At 36.1% G+C, this 22,371-nt stretch overlaps 1 protein-coding gene across 1 annotated transcript in view; it reads left to right on the top strand.

Moving 5' to 3' along the window:
- The window catches only part of LOC127430264 (merlin-like), a 60,307-nt gene extending 38,618 nt beyond the window's left edge, over window positions 1-21,689 (top strand). Inside the window, exons 8-18 of the mRNA XM_051679962.1 lie at window positions 1,216-1,291; window positions 1,660-1,794; window positions 1,906-1,980; window positions 2,173-2,286; window positions 2,667-2,789; window positions 7,022-7,138; window positions 7,234-7,334; window positions 8,700-8,805; window positions 11,203-11,330; window positions 12,263-12,422; window positions 20,873-21,689. Of these exons, the coding sequence (XP_051535922.1) occupies window positions 1,216-1,291; window positions 1,660-1,794; window positions 1,906-1,980; window positions 2,173-2,286; window positions 2,667-2,789; window positions 7,022-7,138; window positions 7,234-7,334; window positions 8,700-8,805; window positions 11,203-11,330; window positions 12,263-12,422; window positions 20,873-20,923 (1,186 nt within the window). The 3' untranslated portion in view covers window positions 20,924-21,689. The remainder of the gene's footprint in view (window positions 1-1,215; window positions 1,292-1,659; window positions 1,795-1,905; window positions 1,981-2,172; window positions 2,287-2,666; window positions 2,790-7,021; window positions 7,139-7,233; window positions 7,335-8,699; window positions 8,806-11,202; window positions 11,331-12,262; window positions 12,423-20,872) is intronic.
- The last annotated feature ends 682 nt before the right edge of the window (window positions 21,690-22,371 follow it).

Raw genomic sequence — 22,371 nt, 5'->3', positions numbered from 1 at the left:
GTGGCATAAATGGGCACTAAGTCACAATTTACACTCTACAAAATATTTGAGGGTTGCACCATTAAATTTATGTAGGACGTAAACCTATGTATAAACTAAATATTTAAGGCAGCCTCTGACCAGGAGTAACTGATGGAATAAAAAAATCAGACTCGCTTCATGACATCAGTGAGCTCATGTTTGCATAACAGGCATCAGTCCTTTCGACATATATGATGATGTTGGCATTTACACTCATTTACATTTATGAGAGAGAGAAAAAAAAAAACTTAAGCGGCTCTTCAGCATGAAACCTTTCTAACAGTGCAGTTTTTAGGGTGCGTCGCCGGTGTCAAGTTTCAACACATTCTAAATATATATATATATATATATATATAGAATATAAAAATGAATAAATGTCTATTTTTCCAGCCTGTTGTATTAGTATTTATCACCCCTCATTTATTTTAGATACAGTTCCTATATATTATTATTTATACAGGGCAAATATACTATTTATTAAACTACGCTATGACACCAATTCTAAAGCATTATTTTCTGCATTATGTTCTGAAAAAAAGTTTTCATAGCGGCGCATAATGGTAAATATATATGCAGATACCGATATAATCGGTGAAAGGCTAATATCGGCCGATAATATCGGCCAGCCGATATATCGGTCGGGCACTAACTGTATGTATTCTAGGCAATGCAAGATTATTTAGACAGCACATTTTATACAAATTTGAAATGCTTTGCATAGTAATGATGCAAATAAAATAAAAGTACATACAATCAATTTTAAAATCACTTAAGAAATAAAAATAAGAAATAAAAATATGCAGCTATGCTATATGCAACGCTCTACTAATTTTACTTTATACAATATTTCTTTCTATATTTAAATTACAGTATGACTGTTATGATTCGCTAACCTTTTCACATGTGAAATGAGTAACAGTAGCAGTGAGTGTTAAATAAGCATTTATGTAAATCTAGCCTTGTGCTATTATTTCATTTACTATTGTCATTTTAATTGTAGCTATGAGTGTTTGTGTTCATTGCAAGAATCACTTACTTTAAGCCGTGACCTCTAATTCATGTACCTCCGCAAGTTAGTCAAGTCTCATTAAAGCCCTGCAGAGGTATAGATTTTATTTTTGTGTCTAATTTATTCTCCCTCTCCTCCTCTCTCCCTCTCCCTCATGCCTTTCTGTTTATTATTGTATTCTGCAGAGATGATGCAGAGATGGAGTATTTAAAAATAGCTCAGGATCTGGAGATGTATGGGGTCAATTACTTTTCCATTAGGGTAAGAAATTTATCTGCTGCTGTACGACAGTAATGATATGAGCCAGCACTCTCTCTGGGTTTGGACAGCTAAAGATATTATTTCCAAAAGCTTGAATGAACCTTTTATTGATGTTGACCTAATCACCCTTCTCTCACACCATGACACAGTTAGAAATGATTAAGACTGTGTGTGTGTGTGTGTGTGTGTGTATATAGCACTTTTCTTTTTGTGTCTACCCCGCTTGAGACATAGACTAATTATTTTTGCATTTTTGTTTGAAATATCACTTCTGCCAGCCGTGTGACATCTGTTTGATTCTAAATGACCGTAACAGTGTTATGACAGAACAATCAAATGGAATTAAAGTCCTTTTTCTTTTTTTTAAGAATAAAAAAGGAACGAGTTTACTGCTGGGTGTTGATGCTTTGGGCCTCCACATTTATGACCCAGAGAACAAACTAACGCCCAAAATCTCTTTTCCCTGGAATGAGATCAGAAATATCTCTTACAGTGATAAAGAGGTACTCGTTTTGGAAACTATTTCTGTACATTCTTAAACCCCTTATTTTACTTAAAGAATGGTTTAAAGTTGTGTATTCACTAATTTCTTTTTTCATTCTCTATGTCTTCAGTTTACTATTAAGCCCTTGGATAAGAAGGCAGATATCTTCAAGTTCAACTCTTTGAAACTCAGAGTCAATAAACTGGTGAGCATTTCATGATGTAATTCCTGGATCAATTTTAAATTGCTAACCACAAACTTGTGGTGTGACGTAGTAGTTAAAGATGAGGGCCAGAAGGTTGAAGGTTCAAACCACGAAAAACATCATTTTGGTTTGGAACAACATTTGGGTAAGTAAATAATTTTTTGGGGGGGAACAATCCCTGTTTATTCAAAGATTCTTCAGCTGTGCATCGGGAACCACGCCCTCTTCATTAGAAGACGCAGAGTGGACTCGGTGGAAGTCCAACAAATGAAGACACAAGCTAGAGAAGAGAGAGCTCGTAAACAGGTCAGAGAGAAAGTGAATGATTGCACAATGATTAAGTGCAACAAAGAGAGAATATTGTGTTTTTGTTATTTTCTTCAACATTTTAGATGGCAAAAGGTGCAACACAATAGAGGAATAAGCACCCATATTATATTTGTACAACCCTGATGGTGGCTTTCTTTGCAATAAGTAACATGTGTTCAAGTATTCCAAGAAAGGATTGCACATTTGAAATGCCATCATCTTGCTTTAAAGAGCTTGGGAAGTGCCAAGCCCAAGTCCTCACTCCTTCACTAGGAAATCCTCTAACCACGTGTTGAATTTGTGATCCACTAAACCCATTTAGCAGTGCATCATTTCTAATGAAATATGGATGAGGTTTTTGCACCTTCTCTCTGTAGATGGCGCGTCAGAGATTGGAGAGAGAGAAACAGTTGCGAGAAGAGGTAGAGAGAGCTCGTGATGAGCTGGAGAGGCGACTGATTCAGTTACAGGATGAAGCTCGCATAGCCAGTGAAGCACTGGTGAGAAACTAAAACATCACCCACATGCAATATACTTCCCATAATAGCTTCCATGCTTGCAGGAAGACTTCATTTCAGTATCTTTGCATCTATGATCTTGGTACTTGCGGCTTGTGAGCCTCAAGAAGTTATTTAATGGTCTTGTGGCTTAAAGTCTCATTTTGTAAAAGTTAAAAATACAGCGAGGTGTGGTGTTACGGTCAAATACATCAATTTAGCGCATGCTTACATGGAAAAAAAAAAGAGCAAAAAACAACGCAAAACGTGTTCTGTGTAGCCACCAAATAGCTGTACAGGTATTGTTTTAGGCTACTGTTTTAGGGAATGTTGCCCTTCTGAAATTGTGCGATTTAAGGCAGCAATTAAAAGGTGACATTAATGTGTATAAGGTTACAGCAATAATTCCAAATAATGATAGATTTGGAAAATAAGCATTACCATTGGGATACATCGAGATGCACTTTTATAGTGAACTTGACTTGCAGACTCCATGTTCACAATAAATTGTAGATTCGATTAACTTGCTTTTAGCCAGTTGAGGACCACCATCAGAGAATTCCATATCCATATGGTACAGTTCAGTTCATATCTGGCTGTAGTTCCCCAAAATAACTGCTTTTTTCTCTTGTCTAAATTATGTATTTTGTTCACTTTCCTTTCAGAAAGTAAATATTATTTGTAAGATATATCTGGGAAGAAAGAATGGCACAGTGACACAATTTCTGTGGAGCAAATGTGCTAGACTGAGTATTATGTAACAGTTTCTTGTAAGAAAGAAAGAACTATCTCCTTTATCCTATCTGTACCTTTTGTCTTCACGGTCAAAATTGACCAACCATTTAAAATGAATGGGAAAGACTGTAACACAGAGCCATTTTTTTTAAAATCTGTCAAATAAAGCCATTAAATCAGCCACAATGCTAAACAAACACTCAGAAATGAGGGGGTGAGACAATAACACACCCATATGGGGTTATATTTGTTTCATATTAACATACAAATGGAAAGAGATTTACAAATAAAAAGTTAGTTCACAAATAAATTGAATGAGATCCACAAATAAATGTAAGGAGTTTTGCAAAAATGAAATGAATTCACAAAAAAATTGAATGAGATTTTCAAATAAAAAAAGATTTACAAATAATAGTTTGAACTCACAAAAACATCACTGCCTAGCATTCATTTGTGAATCATGCACATTTATTTGTGGATCGATTCCTGTGCATTTGTGGGTTGCAGCACACATTTGTGGATTCTGAAACATTTCTAACTGCAAGATGTTCACACACATCCACAAATTGGTGGACTCCACCTACTGTCTACTCAAGCCAGTCAGATTAAGGCCATATTACTCTGACCAATCATAGCACTTTCTAGCTTCAACCAATCACGTTTTGTTTTAGAATAATAGTCTCTTGACAAGAACTTCAAAACTTGAAAAGAAGCAGACACAATTTTTGTTCAATATGGTAGTATTTCAGAAGCGTACATACATTTTTTAGCACGTTTGTGTTAATGTTGTTAGGAGACTAGTTCAATGTATTCTCTTAATGGAATAATATTTCATGTTCAGACAATGATGCTTGACTCAATGATGCAATCTTTTTCAGATGTTTCTTCTGTGTAATGCCCATCACATTTGAGCACTTCACTCACCTGCTCACAAGCTCATGGGTTCCAGATCCAATACAGAATGTGTTTTAAAATGAGTCTTTTTAAAATCTTTTTTTTAGTAATATTGTAATGTCTTCAAACGAAAGTCCAATAAAAATGACTAAATAATTAACACTATCATCTTTTGGCTACTTTAGCTCACTCAATACAAATTCTGTCATTTAATCACCCTCATGTTGTTCAAAACCCACATGATTTAGTGATTTAATGGAATACGAGGGTACATTGAAATTTTGATGCTGCTGCTTTTTCCCATCCAAAGAAAGTGAGGTCAGTCCCTAACATTATTCCTGACATCACCTTTTCTGTTCCACGGAAGTCATGCAGGTTTGGAACAACATGAAGAATAGTAAATGACAATTTGACATTTGACATATCTATTCAGTATATTGTTTTATTCATTTTTATCAAGGCATTTTAGGTAAATAATTGTTAGGGAGCATAACTATTTTGAAAAAAAATAAAAAAATACTCAAAGCAAGTCTGTTGGCTAAAGATATTTATTTATTTTGGTGAAAAAGATGATAAATTGTCATGCATTTTACTACAAAAGACAATAAATGTAGGTATATTTTATGCACACACAAACGCTGGAATTGGACAAAACAGCTGGAGCTCTTTGTCATTTTGCTTGAGTTTGAAACTTCCCCTTTGCCACTGCATGGTGTCATGTCAGTTGTCTGGGGTGGATACCTCTAGTCAGGGCAAGTATCCAATATCCTTGCAACTCTTTGGTCCTCCTGTACCTCACAGCCCCATATACTTCCTGAGTAAATAAGAGGAATACACATTATTTACAGAGTTAACAAAAGTATTCCTTCTGAGCAACACTGGACTGGTCTGCCATAACACATAAAAGTGCTAAAAATACAAAATATAATGCCTTTAAAATAATTATTACCATTATGAACAAAATGTGCTTTATTAAATACATTAACATAATGTGTAAGAATCAAGGATTTGGTGACACAAACATATTTCCCATCATGTAGCTAGGAGTTTCAGTCTAGAAACTTAGTTAAGATTAAAATAGCAGACTCTGAAAACTGATCTCTGGAACACCGAACACCACACCTAGCTAGAAAGCTAATTATCAGGACTTTCACAATAAAAATGAGCTATTTGCAACTTTCAACATTTAACATGTTTAGACATTACGCAAACCTTAAGTCGCAGTGTGATTTATTCCACTGATTGCGTCTGCTTGTTTTGAAGTTCTTTACTTGTCAAGAGACCATGTTGAAAAGAGGGCTATATCCCGCCCTGATTCTAAAACAAAACGTGATTTGTTGAAGCTAGAAAGTGCTATGATTGGTCAGAGTAATATGGCCATTATCTGATTGGCTTGAGTAGACAGTGGGTGGAGTGCAACTATTTGTGGATTTGTGTGAAAATCTTGCAGCTAGAAATGTTTCAGAATCCACAAATGTGTGCTGCGATCCGCAAATGAATGCGCACAATTCATAAATGAATGCTGGGTAGTGTTGTGTTTGTTAGTTAAAAAAATCATTTGTAAAAAAAATTTTATTTTTATTTGCAAATCTCATTTTATTAAGTTGTGAATTCACTTTTATTTTTGTGAAACGCCTAACATACTGTATATTTGTGGATCTCATTCTATTTATTTGTGAATTAATTTCATTTTTGCAAAACTCTTTCCATTTGTATGTTAATATGAAACAAAAATAACCCCATACACCCACAATACAGAACACACACACACACACAGAAATAAATGTGTGAGACTAACATAGCCAGAAGGGAGAACGCAGAACACACACATACACCGAGAACAAAGATCAAAGAAAAAATTCTGAGTGACCCCAATTTACGAAAGTATACCTTTTCCACTGTGGGAAAGTTTATGCTTAGATGCAGGTGCCTCACCTTCCAAACAAAAAAAAAATGCATATTTGTATTATGAAAAAAAAACAACAAAAAAAAAAAAAAAACATTTTCATTTAAACCCATAAAATTTATGGAAAAAGTATAACAAAACAATCTACTTTAGCATATTGTATTAGTGATTAATATTTCAGACACAGAAATGAAATATATATTTTTAAATTTTATATTTTTAGTGCCATAATTGTTTACACAGCATGATTTGTGGTCTAACCAAATGACGACAAGACTGCATGAGTTTAAATATGAGGTTAAAAAAAGATTACAATCTCCATAAACAGAAGCAATTCAAAAAACAACTCAAACATTTTATAACAATTCCTTGGACATCATGTGTTACAATTATGTACAGTATGTCATTCAGTTGTAATTCATCTGATTAAAATTCAAATGTTTAACGGCGTTAAATATCTCAGGTCTGTCTAGTGTTCTCGTTATCTAGGGGCATTTTTATTTTGAATTAAGGCAGGTTGAATGTATCAAATGTAATAATATACTGTATCAGAAAGTAAACAAAAAAATAAATTATTTGATTTTAGTTTTGAAGTCATCGACATGTATTTTAATGTAGTTAATTTTTTCCAACTATGCCAGATTTATTTATTTATTTTCAAAAATGTTGCATTTTAGTTTTGTGGTCTCTCTGCTCTCAGTTATGCTCAGAGGAGACTGCAGATCTTCTGGCAGAGAAGGCACAGATTGCTGAGGAGGAGGCCAAGCTGTTGGCTCAGAAAGCAGCTGAGGCAGAAAAGGAGATTCAGCGCATTAAGGTTATAGGGCATTTACCTAGTGACTCGCTAGCTTTGCAAAGAAGATTCTTCAAGACGTGTTGAGCACTGATCATGCACTAAATTGTTATTAAAAGGTGACAGCGATTCGTACAGAAGAGGAGAAGAGACTCATGGAGCAGAAGATGTTAGAGGCTGAGATGCTTGCACTGAAGATGGCAGAAGAGTCCGAAAGGAGGTACCACATACAAACACACAAGGGCTGGATGTCGCCAACTACCTTATGATACAATATATATTGAGATATATATGTCATGATTCAATACATTGCAGTTCATCATAGTATCATAATTGGATCACGACTGAAACTGCACAAAAGAGACCCTGAGTGTCCACGATAGAAAGAGTGAACTTTCAAGTTAGGTTTCCATCTTTCTTGTGCCTCATAGAATTAGTTCTGACCGCCCATAGAAAAGTCTGTTTGTGGTTAAGACAATCTGCTGCTTCATTATTTAACTATTGGACAATATTGATACAAGGATCTAAAGTATTGATAGAATATGGTTAGAAAAAATTTGTAACTGCCAAGCCTAAAAAATACACATACATTCTGGCTAAAGTCTGGACATTCTTTTGTCATATGGCTTCTTGGCATGCTGCTATTTTAACAGTATGAAGTGGATGACTTAGTGATTTAGTGGTTGACCAATGGCCCGATAATGAAAGAGAATTAGATTGAGTTTGAAAAGTTAAAACTCTATTATTATCTAATGTCTTCTGCCATCTGTTTCGCATTTTTAACCGCCTTATGGGGAATGTTGAATTTTACATTTTTCATGTGTATCATTCTTTTCTGCATATAAAAGCCATAAAGCCAAAACTTCGACTACAGCTGAATTTGAGCTTTTAGCTGCTTCAAACAGGTTTATTTAAAAATGATTGATTTCAAAGGGGTAGTTCACCCAACTTGACTTTCTTTGAGAAAAACAAAAAGGAAAATTTTTAAGCCCTTTCCCTACCAAAGAAAGCTTCAAAAAGGACAAATAATCACCAAAAAGTCCCATAAAAGTGATCCATACAATTTGTGTGCTATATTTTATGTCTTTTAAAGCTATACGATAGTGTTGTGTGAGGAGCGAGGCAAAATTTAAGCCATCTGTTTGCTCCCAAGTCTCCTTCATGCTTGTGCATATTTAAGCCTTATTTTTACAGTGTCATTATTTTCTTAACACTTAAGTCGATTAAAAAGTCAATTTAAAGTCATGTTGGATTAAAAAAACAATATTGCTAAAAGCAAGTAACTCTGTCAATTTCAGACATTATAATAGACTGTTTAAATCATATTCTTACAGTTGGAACTATGCTGATGGCCCTTCTCAATCCCATCTTTGGGCACCTAGTTAGTGTGCAACTCTGTGATGGTGTCAGAGTGATGCTGGAATAGTTGTTTGATTTGATACCTGTGAAAGTAACAATTTTCTGCTGAGCTGAGAATTCCATTTTTCCATTTCTTGCTGAATTTGTGCTGTGAAGATTTCAGTAGTGTGTCCACTTCAGAAGGTTCAAACCTTAAGTAAATAACTCATGTATCTATTCTATGCAGGGCAAAAGAGTCTGACCAACTGAAACAGGACCTGCAGGAGGCGAGAGAATCTGAACGCAGAGCCAAAAACAAACTGCTGGAGATTACCAGCAAATCGCCCTACTCGGTATTCACCTATCCTTTACCATAGCGCACCTTAGCAGGGGCCCGACTCTCTCACCACAGGGCCCCATAACATTCGAACATCTCCACCAATGAAGTTACATCAGCGCTTGTCTTCCTTAATCATCCGAGATTCCGAAGCAAGTCCAATTTTATATCCAAGTGGAAAAAAAGGCTTTAAACTCTACACAGTTATTGGTTTTTACAATGGTCTGATTTAGCCTTTTGGCCATTCGTCAATGTCAGGATAATTTATTTAAACAAAAGTTGCATCGGACAACCATTACATTACAAAAAAACTTTTCCTCGTCCAGAGAATCATCGAGAGTATTTCAGCCTTGCAATAACCACCCTAATACAATCGAGAAGGAATTTTTATATTCATATTTAGCTGTCCAGCTTAAAAAATGGTTCGCTATTTCATGTAGGGTGCCAGCAATAGCATGGCACCATCCTAATGCTTTTCAGAATTGGATAACAAATAGGTGCGTAATGTCTCGTCAGAGTACCTTCATTAAATACATTGTGAAAATTCACCGGGGTCGAATGCACATGATGACTGAGTGCACTTCATATCTGATTCAAATGCACGGCTATTGAGGAATTGTAATAAGCCTCGTATAGGGATAATAAACATAACAGAGGTCAGAAAATTCTTTTTTTTTTTTTTTGGAAAGAGAGAGAGAGAGAGGACAGTTTTCAACCTGGAAACTGCATTTCAGTTAAATTACAATGAGGTTCTTGATTGCTAAGCACTTGGGAGCTCTGCTTTTTCTTGCTTTAAAAACATTCTGGATTCTCTTGAAATCCCATGGGTAGCTCATCCACACACTTTACATGCACGGAGAGTTAAGCGGTGACCAGAGGTCAGCGTATCATTTTAAACATTAGCTCTCTGTACGGTGGGTTAATGTTAGATCGATTCGAGTACTTAAAAATCCAGAAAGCAATTCAAAGCATTGCCGCTGTCCTGGCATTGATGTCTTACAGAGAATTTTGAAGTGTTTTTTTACCCTGAAGCCTCACTTGCTCTTTTGACAAATTCCTGCTGTGGGTAGCAAAAGCAAACCTGAGGTTGGATTTGTTTAGATAAACCATCCTGCCTGAGGAAAAAGAACACACTGTGAAGCTCATACTAGGTGCTTAAATCCATAGTCACTACAGTGACCATGTCAAGTTTAGTTTAGCAATCAAATAAATTAAAGTGAACTAAGCACTTTGCTCACTAGTCCACTGAGTGAGTACCATTCCTCTACAGATACTTAATTGGACTTAAAAGTCAACGTGAAATCAAAATAGAACCTTCATCCCAAAAATGGTTTGTTGGTCATGTTGTTCCGAACTGATGTGACTTTCTTTTGTGGAACACAAAAGGAGATGTTAGGCAGAATGACAGTCTCAGTCACCATTCACTTTTGTTGTTGGAAAAAAAGATGCAATTAAAGTGTATGGTGACTGAGACTAACATACTGCCTTTTGTTTTCTTCCAAAAACAAGAGCATACAGGTTTGGAACAACATGGGGTTAAGGAAGTTACGTTTTTTGGGTTAACTATCCCTTTAATACATGTTCCTGGTCTTATTGCACCCGATTCATCAGTGCACATTATACCAAATAGAAAAATGTTTGTCATTTTTCATTAATATATAATAACATATTACATATGAATGAATGCCATATTAATGCATTCCGCAGCTCATTAGACGCTTGACAGGCCCGCAGTGAGTGAGCCAAGGAAGCACGTTGCTATGCTGTATCACTGCAAGTGAGCGACAAAAAACAATCGCTCCTGTTTATAATCAACAAAGCTGTCTACATTGCAAACGCGCAACATTAGAGCGGTCTAGTTTTGCCTCGTCACATCATGTGGCTCGTTCATATCACAGCTCCTTTGATAACAAAGGCAGAAATAGCAAAAATGCTTTTACCACTAGAACAGCTGCAGGATGAGGAGATAAGCTTAAAACAGACTACTTCATCCTGTCATCTGACGTATACAGATATATTCTCTGCCTATAGTCAGCACATGGTTGCATGTCTTGCTGGAAAACAAATGACTGAAGAGAATGGCTATAATGTAGGTTGTACACTATAAAAATCATTCCATTCGAATAAAACTAGAGGTAAGAATTGAGGTAAGAAGTAGTCCCTTGTAAATTTTAGATTAGATTATTATTCCCCCCAACACCCCACCCCCCCCAGTGTGGTGCCACAGGAATTCTCAAAGGGTGCCGTGACTGAAAAAAGGTTGGGAAACACTGATGTAGATCGTTGAAATACTGTATATTTTGTATGCGTTCACATTTGTCTAATTATCGCATCATAAATCTAGCATTATTATTTTAATATTTCATGCACATTGACCTTTTATATAGCTAAATTGTACTCTTTCGCTCCCTAGCCTGCACGGTTGTCTGCCAACGCTCTTCCTCCTGACGGCCCGAACTTCAGCTTCAGCACGGAAAACCTGAGTTTTGACTTCAAAGACACGGACATGAAAAGGTTGTCCATGGAGATCGAAAAGGAGAAGTGAGTGCAGCCCATTTCAGGCTTCAGTTTTTCATCATCACAGTCTCTCTGCTATCTTCACTTCTGTCCACTCTTTTTGAAGCAGTTTCATCAACTGTACTGGAGCGTGTCCGCTCTGCTGATGCTCAACTCAATGACAGATTTGTTCTTCAGTGATAAAACCTCCTGGCATACTTCCTTTTGTTTGGACAGTTGAAGTGGCATGACCCAATTCAGTTTCACCAAATATTGTTTTATTATTTATGATTATTATTATTTTGGGCCTGTTCAGACTTTGTCAGAAGTGTCTAAATGACACAAAAGCATAAAATATGTAATGAATAATGTACAATCAACAGGTCATTATCGCAAAATAATACTGGAAGGTAGATCAGGAACCTTACGTGGTAGTCAGGACCCCAACTTAACCTATATATATATATATATATATTTATTTGATTAATTATAATAATTGCTAATCATTTTTTGCAACAAAACTATCAACACAGAGTTTTATGCCGAAGTTTCGTCAATTTCTGAAAATGTTTGAATATTTAAATTAATGGTTCGACACCCGTACAATTTAGCTTTCGGCCCAGCTCAGAAAACAAAAACAAAAAAACACTTTTTTCTTTTACTGCATTCTACTACAGCTTACTTTTAAAACTTGGCATTTGAAATATTGTTAGCTCTTGTGTGATAAATTGCTTGTGATGTTCCTCATTTGTGAGTTGCATTCTATAAAAGCATCTGCAAAACGTTCATGTAAATCTCAGTTCAATATTTCCAACTCCGTGTGAAGGAGTTCATAGAGGATTTGTTTAGTTTTAATCTTTTTGTGCATTATACAAAATCTAAATCTAATCTTTTTGTTTCATATAAAGCTATGAAAATGCTTCAAAAATGATGGAGAACTTGAAACCAGCCTTCACAATGTGTCTCCTGTTTGTCAGGGTAGAGTATATGGAAAAGAGCAAACACCTACAGGATCAGCTGAATGAACTGAAGACAGAGATTGAATCATTAAAGCTAAAGGAGCGAGAAACACAGCTAGACATCCTGCATAATGTGAACGCTGAGAAAGGCAACAGCAAGCAGAGCAACTTTAAAAAGGTGGGTTAAATGCAACTGAAGTTGTTCAGACCCACAAGACTAAAATCAACTCATAAATCTTGCACACAGCCTGACAAAGTATGGTGCAGTATTTTAAAATATTAAATTAAATGCTTTATACTAATAAATACTTAGAAATAGAGCTGTGCTGATGCAATCGTGTATTGATACATCATGATAAGTTTTCTGACAATATTGTATCAAACTTTAGACCCTTCTTACAATCTTTTTAATCATATATTTGTGTATTCATATCATTAACAACAGCTCAATAACGAAGAAGCAGATCGCCTAAATTATAAACTCTGAGGCGCAAATTCACTGTATCTGCTGCTGGCTCTCTCTCACATATTTGCTGCAGGTTAAATCGCAATCCATGTATATGATATTGTAATGCATCGGGATATATTGACTCATGCAATATGTATTGTATTTTTGAGCTTTATGTTTTGCCTTTTTGCATCTTTTGCTGGATTAGAACTCACATCATCTACATGTGTGCTAACCACTTGGCCATAACTCTGACCTTATAAAGCTTCATTAAGACTACATACAGTACAGTATTCCTTTTCACAATGGTTATTGGGTGATGGTAGTATAGTGGTTATACAGTAGATCTAGGACTGTGCTTTAGAGGTCTTTGGTTTTAATCCTGGAAGGGGACCTGTATAAACTGGAGAGTAAAAGAGTTTGAGCTGAAATGTGCAAGGCACTTACTTAATTCCAAGTTCCTTTGTGGAGGACTGTCCCTATAGATTTGGGGTGTCAAACCCTGCTCCTGAAGGGAGCTTAACATTTCAGCTCCAACCCCAAGTAAACACAATCTAGCCAATCAAGGTGTTCAGGATAACTTTAAAATTACAGACGGGTTTGTTGGAGCATGGCTTGAATGAAACTCTGTAGGACTGTGGCACTCCAGGAGCTGGGTTTGACAATATTGTTAAACTATTGTTTTTATGTGAATAAATAAAGGGACATTTCTAGTTTCAACAGAATTTGTAGTTTAGAACTTTGTTTTGATGGACAAGAAAAATTGCTTCATACCATGTGACCCACATGTGGTTTTTAGCTATTGAAAATGTGTCAAATTTAACATTTACTAAAGCTGGCTCTACACTAGCTGATTTTTCCAATGATTTTCAGGTGTTAGCTTCATTAACATAATCACCGGCCAGGCAGAGGGAGACAGAGCGCCCATTAGCACCACTCAGCGGGAGGTGTTAATCACTTGACCATCGGGACTTCCGAGTTAATCGGGAGTGCCATCGGGACTCCCTGAGTTAATAGCTTCAAGCACTGAAAAAACACATTTTGTTTGAAAAAATCATTCTGTCACTGAGAAGAACTGACAAGATGACAAGCTGATCGGAACTTTTGTTTTTATCACACTCAGCTGTATATCATCAGAAATGCTGTTTAAAATCCATAGTGATTCTGTCATTCTGCAGAAATAATGCAAAAGCAACTTATGACAGATACAAAATAACCTTGATGGACATTTTACAGTTTTGGTGCATTTTTAAATATAACCTTGTGAAAGCCAGCTGAAACTAGTTGTTTTGCTAATGTAGAGCCAGCCTCAAATCTGAGATTTAAACATGTAGGGCCTTAAATATGAAGATTCCAAAAGGAAGGTTTGGTCTGAACCAGAAAATAAAAGGATATTAAGATATATATACGTATATATATATATATATATATATATAATAAAAATTCTCTCTCCAATTTTTGGACTAATGCCACTGGCATATAATGCAACGAGGGTGCTGAAGTCAGTTGATTTTTAGTAAAATTCCTACTCATCTGTGTGTAAAAATTGAATAATTAACCTTTCTGATGTTAGCTTTTCATCTGTAGTTTTGCTGAAATCATAGGTAAAGATTGTAATTTTGACCCCCCTCTACAAAATAATGGATTACTCCGGAAATATTGATCATGGCATGTAATATTTTGCCTTTGATCATCATTAATGTGTTTATTTCACCAGTTAAAAAAAGATCAAAAACTACTTTGAGCCTGTATGAGCTGACACAGATTGAACCTTTATGACAAAATAAACCCTCACACGGTTATCAGGACCCCGACTTGCCAAATAAATAAAAGAAGCAGGGTTTGACACCCCTGCTGTAGATTTTGTGGTGTTAGTTGCTTTAGATAAAAGCTCCTAAATAACAAATACCATTAAAGCATCATTCTATTCATAAATACCATTCTATTAAATCAAGTAATGAAGAAGCAGCCTAGTTGCTCATTTTTATTACACCCTATTGAGGGAATCAAGCTGGTTTTGATTGCAGTTTACCACAGATGATCATAGATAGTCAAACCCATTGTTTAATGTTTTTATTCCATATCCATGCTGAATAATGTAGGAAGTGACCTGCAGGGATGTTTCAGATTGCAAATACAGTAGTAGTACAGACTCCCTAAACTCTTAAACACTAAGCACTTAAAACACTTCTGAATGTCTGTGCATTGTAATGCAATTTCTCAAAAAGACTTGATCCTTTGAAATATGATTCTAATCATACGGTTAGTCATACTGCCGTGCACCGATAAGCCAAAATGAATTCATTTATCTTCTTTCTGAAAGGTTTTCATCAAACCTTATGAAATGGTAGATTAAAAGCTGCATTTAGCCGTAGAATCCCTTGCCTCAGCCTCTGTGTGAAATTGTCTCATTAGGGCCACGCTAATTGATTCCTGTCTTGTGATTGGTTGTTTGGATAGATGGAGTGTCCTCTCTGTGTTCAGTCAGTCTGTCTTGATGTGATTGTGTAATTGAAGTAGAGCTTGAGCAAACCTCAGCAGCACCAAGAAAATCCACTCTGTTTCGATTCTTTGACAGCAAATGTTTTCCTAGCCGATGTTGAGCCCCCATTGGGCATCTTGGAAGCCTGTATTGGGACACTGTCTGACTCCTTGTAAATCACTATTGGCCAGGTAAGTTAAGCACTGGACCTTGGAGCAAAGTGACATGGGTCAATGGCTTTTCAGGTCATGTCGGTGGAATGATTAATATCCGTGTCTGTGCTTTCTTCATACCATGGTGTGTCCTGCTGCTAGCTATAGCCTGAGGTTGGAGATGTAGTGGAAGTCTCTTAATACACTGACAGTCTCACCTGTTCCCTGAACGTGTTTATGTGGTAATCTATCAAAATCCACATCAAAGAAGTTGCATGGAGTGTCCTAAAATGTCAAAGTGTTCCTTTTGTTTATTGAATTGAATTGTAGGTAATAAGAAGTAAAAAGTCAATGAACCCTCAGAGACCCAAACACTGATATTGATGTATTTTCTTTTTTCTCCTTGTAAGTATTTTTAGGAAGCCACTTGTTATAAAATGTATGATAGTTATGCATATGTTGCTTTTTCACGTTATGAAATTTCACCACTGTTATGGTCACAAGCAAAGTCATTTTCAAGGCAAGTCAGTCCACTTGGTGGCCATCTTTGGGATAGCTCCTGGGCAGCTATTTTGTATGGATACAAGAGGCATGAATGTACAGCTCCTATCTATTTGAATGCAGAAAGAATGAAATCTCTAAAACGGTTGGCCAAGATTACGATCAAAGAACATTTTTATATCGGCAACAAAATCTAACAATTGTGGTATAATACATTGTGCTTCTTTACCTCGGATCTTGCTAAAATAAATGCTATTTTCCCGGCTGGTCTAGCTAATGCACATGCGTGTTCTGGAGTTGATTTACAGGCGATATCTGTATCTAAAAGGTGATAGTCTCTTTTACCTGTAAAGCAGGACTTTCTTTTCTGCATCCACCATATTGGACATTCCAATTTCTCCAATTCATTTTAAAATAGGTTGTCCGTGGACTAAACAGTTTTTGTCAAAAGTCAACATTGTAATGTGACATATTTCGTAGAGAAACAGTGCATTTAGCAAGACCTTTATCAATACAACTGCAGGGGGTTTTGGAAAATGTTGCAAGCTGGATTCGATCTTGCACCATCCATGTGTGCCACACTTGGTCACAACTACGAAGTTATTAAGCTACATTAAGACTTCATATTTCTTTCTTTAATATTGGTTATGTGAGGTGTTGGTAGCTATTGGTTATTAGCTATTTATGGCTATTTTGCTGCTTGTTAACCCCTTAAGCTCTGCCGGCAGGCCCGTGTGAATTTTTTTTTAATCAAAATATTAATAACTACAGTCTTGACCAACACAAAATAGGTATCATTTGAAAGCTTAGAAGCTCTACTTTACAATGCATGTAGGCATTATGACCAAAACTGATAAAGTGCTTTGAAATTTGCAGACAAATCAGGGGCCGTATGCATAAATCTTCTCAGAAATGCTCTTCAGAATAGTCTTAAACTTTGACTGAAGTGTTAAAAAATTCTTAGCAAAAAGTTGGAGCTTAGGAGCATTGGAGAGTAGGAGCTTTTTATGAAGACACTAAAAGCAACTTTCAGTAAAGTATAAGCTTGTGCCTGGTTGCATAAAACACCTTAAGTTAAATTTTCCCTTAAGATCACCCTAAAGTTTCCCTTAAATTTAATGGTGTTTCAGAAAACAAGCCTTAAGCTTTACTTAAGGGACTTTATAGGTAAAATGTCATAATCCCCTACAATTTCCCTCAAATATTTATTTTTTACTTAAAGAGCACCTATTATGGTTTTTCAAATATTACCTTTCATGTAGTGTGTTATATAGCTGTTTGTGAATGTAAAATTCTGCAAAGTTTCAAAAATCTAAGTGCACGACAAATGGAGTTATTGACTCCCAAAAGAAAGAACCGATTCTGAACACCTGAAACGAGTCGTTAGTAATTCCAGATTTGCTACATGTACTAACCTATGTAATTTGGTAACAGAAAACCCGCCTCTGGTCTTCATTGGCTGCTCGCGAACAGCTTTGACCCACCCTCAAACATAACACTATGCGGTAGACCAATCATGAAATTTACATTTATGCATTTGGCAGACACTTTTATCCAAAGCGACTTTCAATGTGCTTATTACAGGGACAATCCCCCTGGAGCAACCTGGAGTTAAGTGCCTTGCTCAACGACACAATGGTGATGGCTGTGGGGATTGATTACCAGTTATGTGCTTTAGCCCACTACGCCACCACCACTCCACAACAGACTGGGACATTTGACCAATCAGAGCAGAGTAGGCTCTCTGAAAGCAGGAGTTTAGAATGAATCCTTTAGAACGTTTTTGACACTGAGAAAAAAAGGTAATGCTGCAATTTAAATTATGAACAAATTAAAGTGTTTTTTGACCTTGGATGCTTGTAAATCTATTGTATGAGACCTTTAAAACAAAATTAGGCATGTTTAAAAACCATAATAGGTGCTCTTTAAATATTCCCTTAAGTGTTGCATAAAGCCCCTTAATTGCCATTTTCCTAAGTAAACCTTAAGTGTAGTAAAATTTCACCTTAAGTGTTGGCTAAGAGTTACAAGGTTTCTAAAAAAGGAGAAATGGTGAAGTTTATAGAACCAGATGAATAGTACAGCATTCCAATGCAAATTATTCGTGATGGGAAGAGTTCTTTAGACCATCTTAGCGATAATAAACAAGTGCAGGATTACTACTGGGAATCACTAACATGATGAAAGGCAATCTAATATCACATCTAACACCTCAAATTCACCTCACTACTCACTATCAAAGTTGTCTTCCTTGAAGTGGACACTCACCGGCCATAAAAGCAGAATCCTCCATTAATTGCTTCGTATAATAATCTCGAGAAGTTTTCTAATTCACACAGAAAAATAATGTGTGTACACAAAGTTTAAATCTATTAATTCTGAGGATTTTACCTGAGGAAAAAAATGAAAATTGTAGGGCTTTACTGGTTGTTTAGATCAGTGTTACTGTCAGAAATAATTAATAATTATTTATGTAGTTATTAATTAATATTTAAATTAATTAATTGGATCTAACTCATTAAAACCTCATATGGGGCTCCAGTAAATGTAGTGTGCTACGTTTAGGAGCAAGTTTGGTTATTAGCAATAATTAATAATTATCAAAGTTAATTATTAATTATTAAAATCAATAGAACATTGATGAGAATCAATGTTAGCTTTTTAAAATCCTTTAAATCAACAGTTATCAAAGATAATCGTTAATTGTTAACATCGATGAAACATTAATTAAAATTAACACTAGCTTATTGATCATTAAAATTCAATCATCAAAGATAATTATCAATTATCAAAAATCAATAGAATATTAATAAGGATTAACATTGATGGGGCACCACCCTGGAATTAGGGACTAATAACCAGATAGTAAAACAGTCTCAATGTTAGATTGTTTTCTTAGGAAAATCGACATCCGAAGAATATCGATTTTCCGGAAAAAAAAACAATGAATGAAGGTTTGAATCCGAGCACTGACATCCCGTCAGCATGACACAGGTGTATGCAAAACAAACCAAAACACTTCTCTTTGTAATATAAACAAAGTTTATTTATGCAGTAATATCAATTAATAATTAATAAAATGCAGTCAATAAACTTCCGACTTACAACTACAAACTAAACAGTGATATGATTAGATATGGAAATAAAATAATCCTATAACACATAAGGTGTGTGTGTGTGTGTGGGTGTGTGGGTGTGTGGGTGTGTGGTTAGTATGAGAGAGAGAGAGAGAGATGATTAAGTGACAGCCCTAGAGCCGATTTCGCGATAGTGGGAGAGAAAACAGCTGTCAGTTTATCACTCAGAGACGCGGTGGACGGCTCGTAAAAGTCCCGCGTTATTTGACTCTTTAATGGATGAACTCAGTTGCTGTCTCACCCGTGATGGCGAAATTGCAATCCAATTTGGTTGGACCACAATACAGCAAAACAAATTCGTGATCATTAATACCCCGAGTATTAATAATGAGCGGACATGGCGGTCCGTAAACTGTACAAGCAAAAACCTTGAAACACAAGAATAACACACAATAATATTCTATCTCTGCCCAGATGTAAACCTCTTACTTGAATCGCATGAAGACACAGGTAGAATGTGTTTTCCTCTGTCCTTTAACTCTGACCCGGTTCCTTGAGGCTCGGGTGATGACGGGAGGCCGTTTCCTCGCTCTGTCGGCGGGCGGTACGGCTGTTGATTCTCGGCGGGCTGGCGGAGAACTCAGAAATGTCTACTTGATTGAAGATGGAAGAGAAATCTTTAATCTCTTCACTTCTGTAGGCAAACGGATGAAGATGCGAATTGCTCGGCGGTCTCCTTCGGATCCATTAGAGTGTTTGGTTGAACATAGTAATCTCAACTCGTCCAGCGAGATGGAGATTGTATGGCCACAGTTTCAAGTCGGACGTTACTTCCTTGTGCCACGAGGTTGCACCGGAGAGCAGCGAAGAGCTGCGTCCACACGCTGCAAACAAAGTCGCTGGAAGCGAATTCTGGAAGCATTTCAGAGGTATTTCAACTCCTGATGATGTCATGTTTGAGGGACTTTCTGTTGTGTGCCTCATCCAATAGGAGTTGAGAGTTCGATCCTTTAGTGAGCAAGGCTTCATGGATTTGTAGTCTGTTTTGGACTCCCTTTGTTTGATTTTGGTGCGATTTTTATCAGTAAGATTTACGACTTGGAAGGTGGGGGCTTGAGTTAAGTTTTTACGACTGTATCAGGCCTGCCTTTGTCTTCTGTCTGAATACATCAGGCCCAACAAAATCTGCCCATGAAACCTCCAGAAAATTAGTTTGAAAAATGTTTATGCCGTATTCTGCAGTAATGACAAACGACTGTAATTGGTGCATCCAAAACAGCGCTAAGAAAAGTAACAGGTGCCATGTGACAGTGCCATTTATGCGCTAATTCGGAAGAGGTCGGACAATAATTTACCTAGTAGGAGGCACTGGACATGAATTTATCATACATGTCTTGTTACTATGAATATAAATGCATTAAATACTAGGGCTGCCAAAGTTAACACATTGACTTGTTAGATTAATTATGTTTAACAACGTAAATTTAACACACAGTTGATGCATTAATTTAATTTCTTCTGTGAACAAAAGCAATAAATGTAATTTGCATTCTTTGTAAGGTGGAACTTAATTATCACTGAAGCTTGGCAAATGCATCAAAACTGATTGCATTACATTTTGTTTCTCATGATCTTAAAGAGCTGTAAGATCATAGTTGTTCCTACATATTAACTTTGCCAAGAAACATAATGATTTATATGCATTTGTGTGTGTATGTGTATATATACAGTATATTCTATCTATCTGTCTGTCTGTCTGTCTATCTGTCTCATACACATTAAATATTTAACAATTTTAATAAGATAAGATTAACTGTGTTCACTTAAAAATGTTTAATCACAATTAAATATTTTAATCTATTGACAGACCAAATTAAAGCATATTTAGTAATTGTCATTTAATATGAAATGATCAGTTTAAAACTTTGTGGTTTCAATCGCTGAATCTTATTCGATCTGTCTCCACAGCTTACTCTACAGAGCACCAAATCCAGAGTGGCCGCCTTCCAGGAGCTATAGCCGTCCACACGGACTAGACTATAGTGTTTGTATTTGTGAATAATGTCTTGATTTCATAACGTTCCTAACAGGCTGTGATCCATTCCTGTTTGCCACTAGCACATTCCACTGATGAAGAATTTATATGTGATTTAAAGTTTACATTACAGCTAGAAGACCAGGGCCTCGGTGTGGCCTCATGCAAACACTAAACTAAAGAGGGAGCATGGTCTTTCTCTCTCAGACACACTACTCAAACTCACTCGCTCATTCTGTGAGTCAAACTACATGCTGTTTCCCAGTATCCCTTTGCCTGCATGAGGTTGTAAACCCATTACGAAGACACTACGGTTAAGTGGGCATTAAGTAACGTATAAACACAGCCTACCTGTATCTCCACTGTGCATCTTCCCAATTGCACTGCAGATTTCTCTGTCTCTCTCAATCAATATGTGTCCGAATAATTGGCTTAAAGTAGTCTTATTGCACCCTTGTGTGGTATTAGGTTTGGTGTTCATTTTTTGGTCCAATTTGGAAATGACTGGGCCTTTGTGAAGTTTGAACTAAACCTCATTGTGTTACAGTTTAAAAGCTGGTATACTTATGTGGAAGTATAGATTTAGTACAGGATATTTTAGGGAAAGAAAAAAACCGTAGCAAGTATACCATTTGAAACACTTAAAAATGAAAGGTTTGGGATTGATTTTTTTTTTAATTGTTTACTTTTCTTGAAATGTTGTAGACTGTTTTAAAGGACTTGAATATATTTTTGAAATTGTGTGTTCATGCAGAGGAATAAAGGAATTGAAATTCGCTTAAGATGTTCTTTGTCTATGTGTTTGTTTTAATTGTATAAATGATTAGTGCTTGCAGACATAATTTTTAGTAGGTTAGAGATTTAAACACACCCCTAACCCTAGAATTTATCTTTAATGTAAACTCGCACGTAACTCGTATGAAATTATGCAGCTTTTTGAGGGTACTTAAAATTTTAGCCTGGTGTACAATTACACAACCGACTTGAATCACTAAACAACTATCCGGAACACCCTAGCAACCACATAGAAGTGCCCTGGCAACCACCCACAACACCCTAACATCGTAGCGGCTTCTTTTGCACAGGCAAGCACCACTAACTTTTTCTTCAGAAAATCGAAAAATCTAGTTGCTAGTACTGTTAAACGTGCATTGGCTCTATTCAGCTTTGGATGGATTAAATTTTTATCCATTTACTGCATGTGATAGTGTTCATGTGTTGATATGTTTAAAAGGACTGGGGTGAATTTAGTGCAATGATCACAGAAGTCCATTGATGTTTATATTCCTGCCCTGACAGAATATTAAACTATAGGTAAATTAATCATCCTTAAAGAGGCTACAAATTAACAGTTATTATGCTACGTGAGTGCTAATACTTTCTAATTTATACTATGAAGGATTACTTGATTAATTTTATGATTCCAATCATC

Source organism: Myxocyprinus asiaticus, chromosome 3, assembly GCF_019703515.2.
Source record: "Myxocyprinus asiaticus isolate MX2 ecotype Aquarium Trade chromosome 3, UBuf_Myxa_2, whole genome shotgun sequence".
Classification (NCBI taxonomy): domain Eukaryota; kingdom Metazoa; phylum Chordata; class Actinopteri; order Cypriniformes; family Catostomidae; genus Myxocyprinus; species Myxocyprinus asiaticus.
The sequence above is the reverse complement of the archived record's forward strand: the minus strand, read 5'-3'. Positions and strand labels throughout refer to the sequence as shown.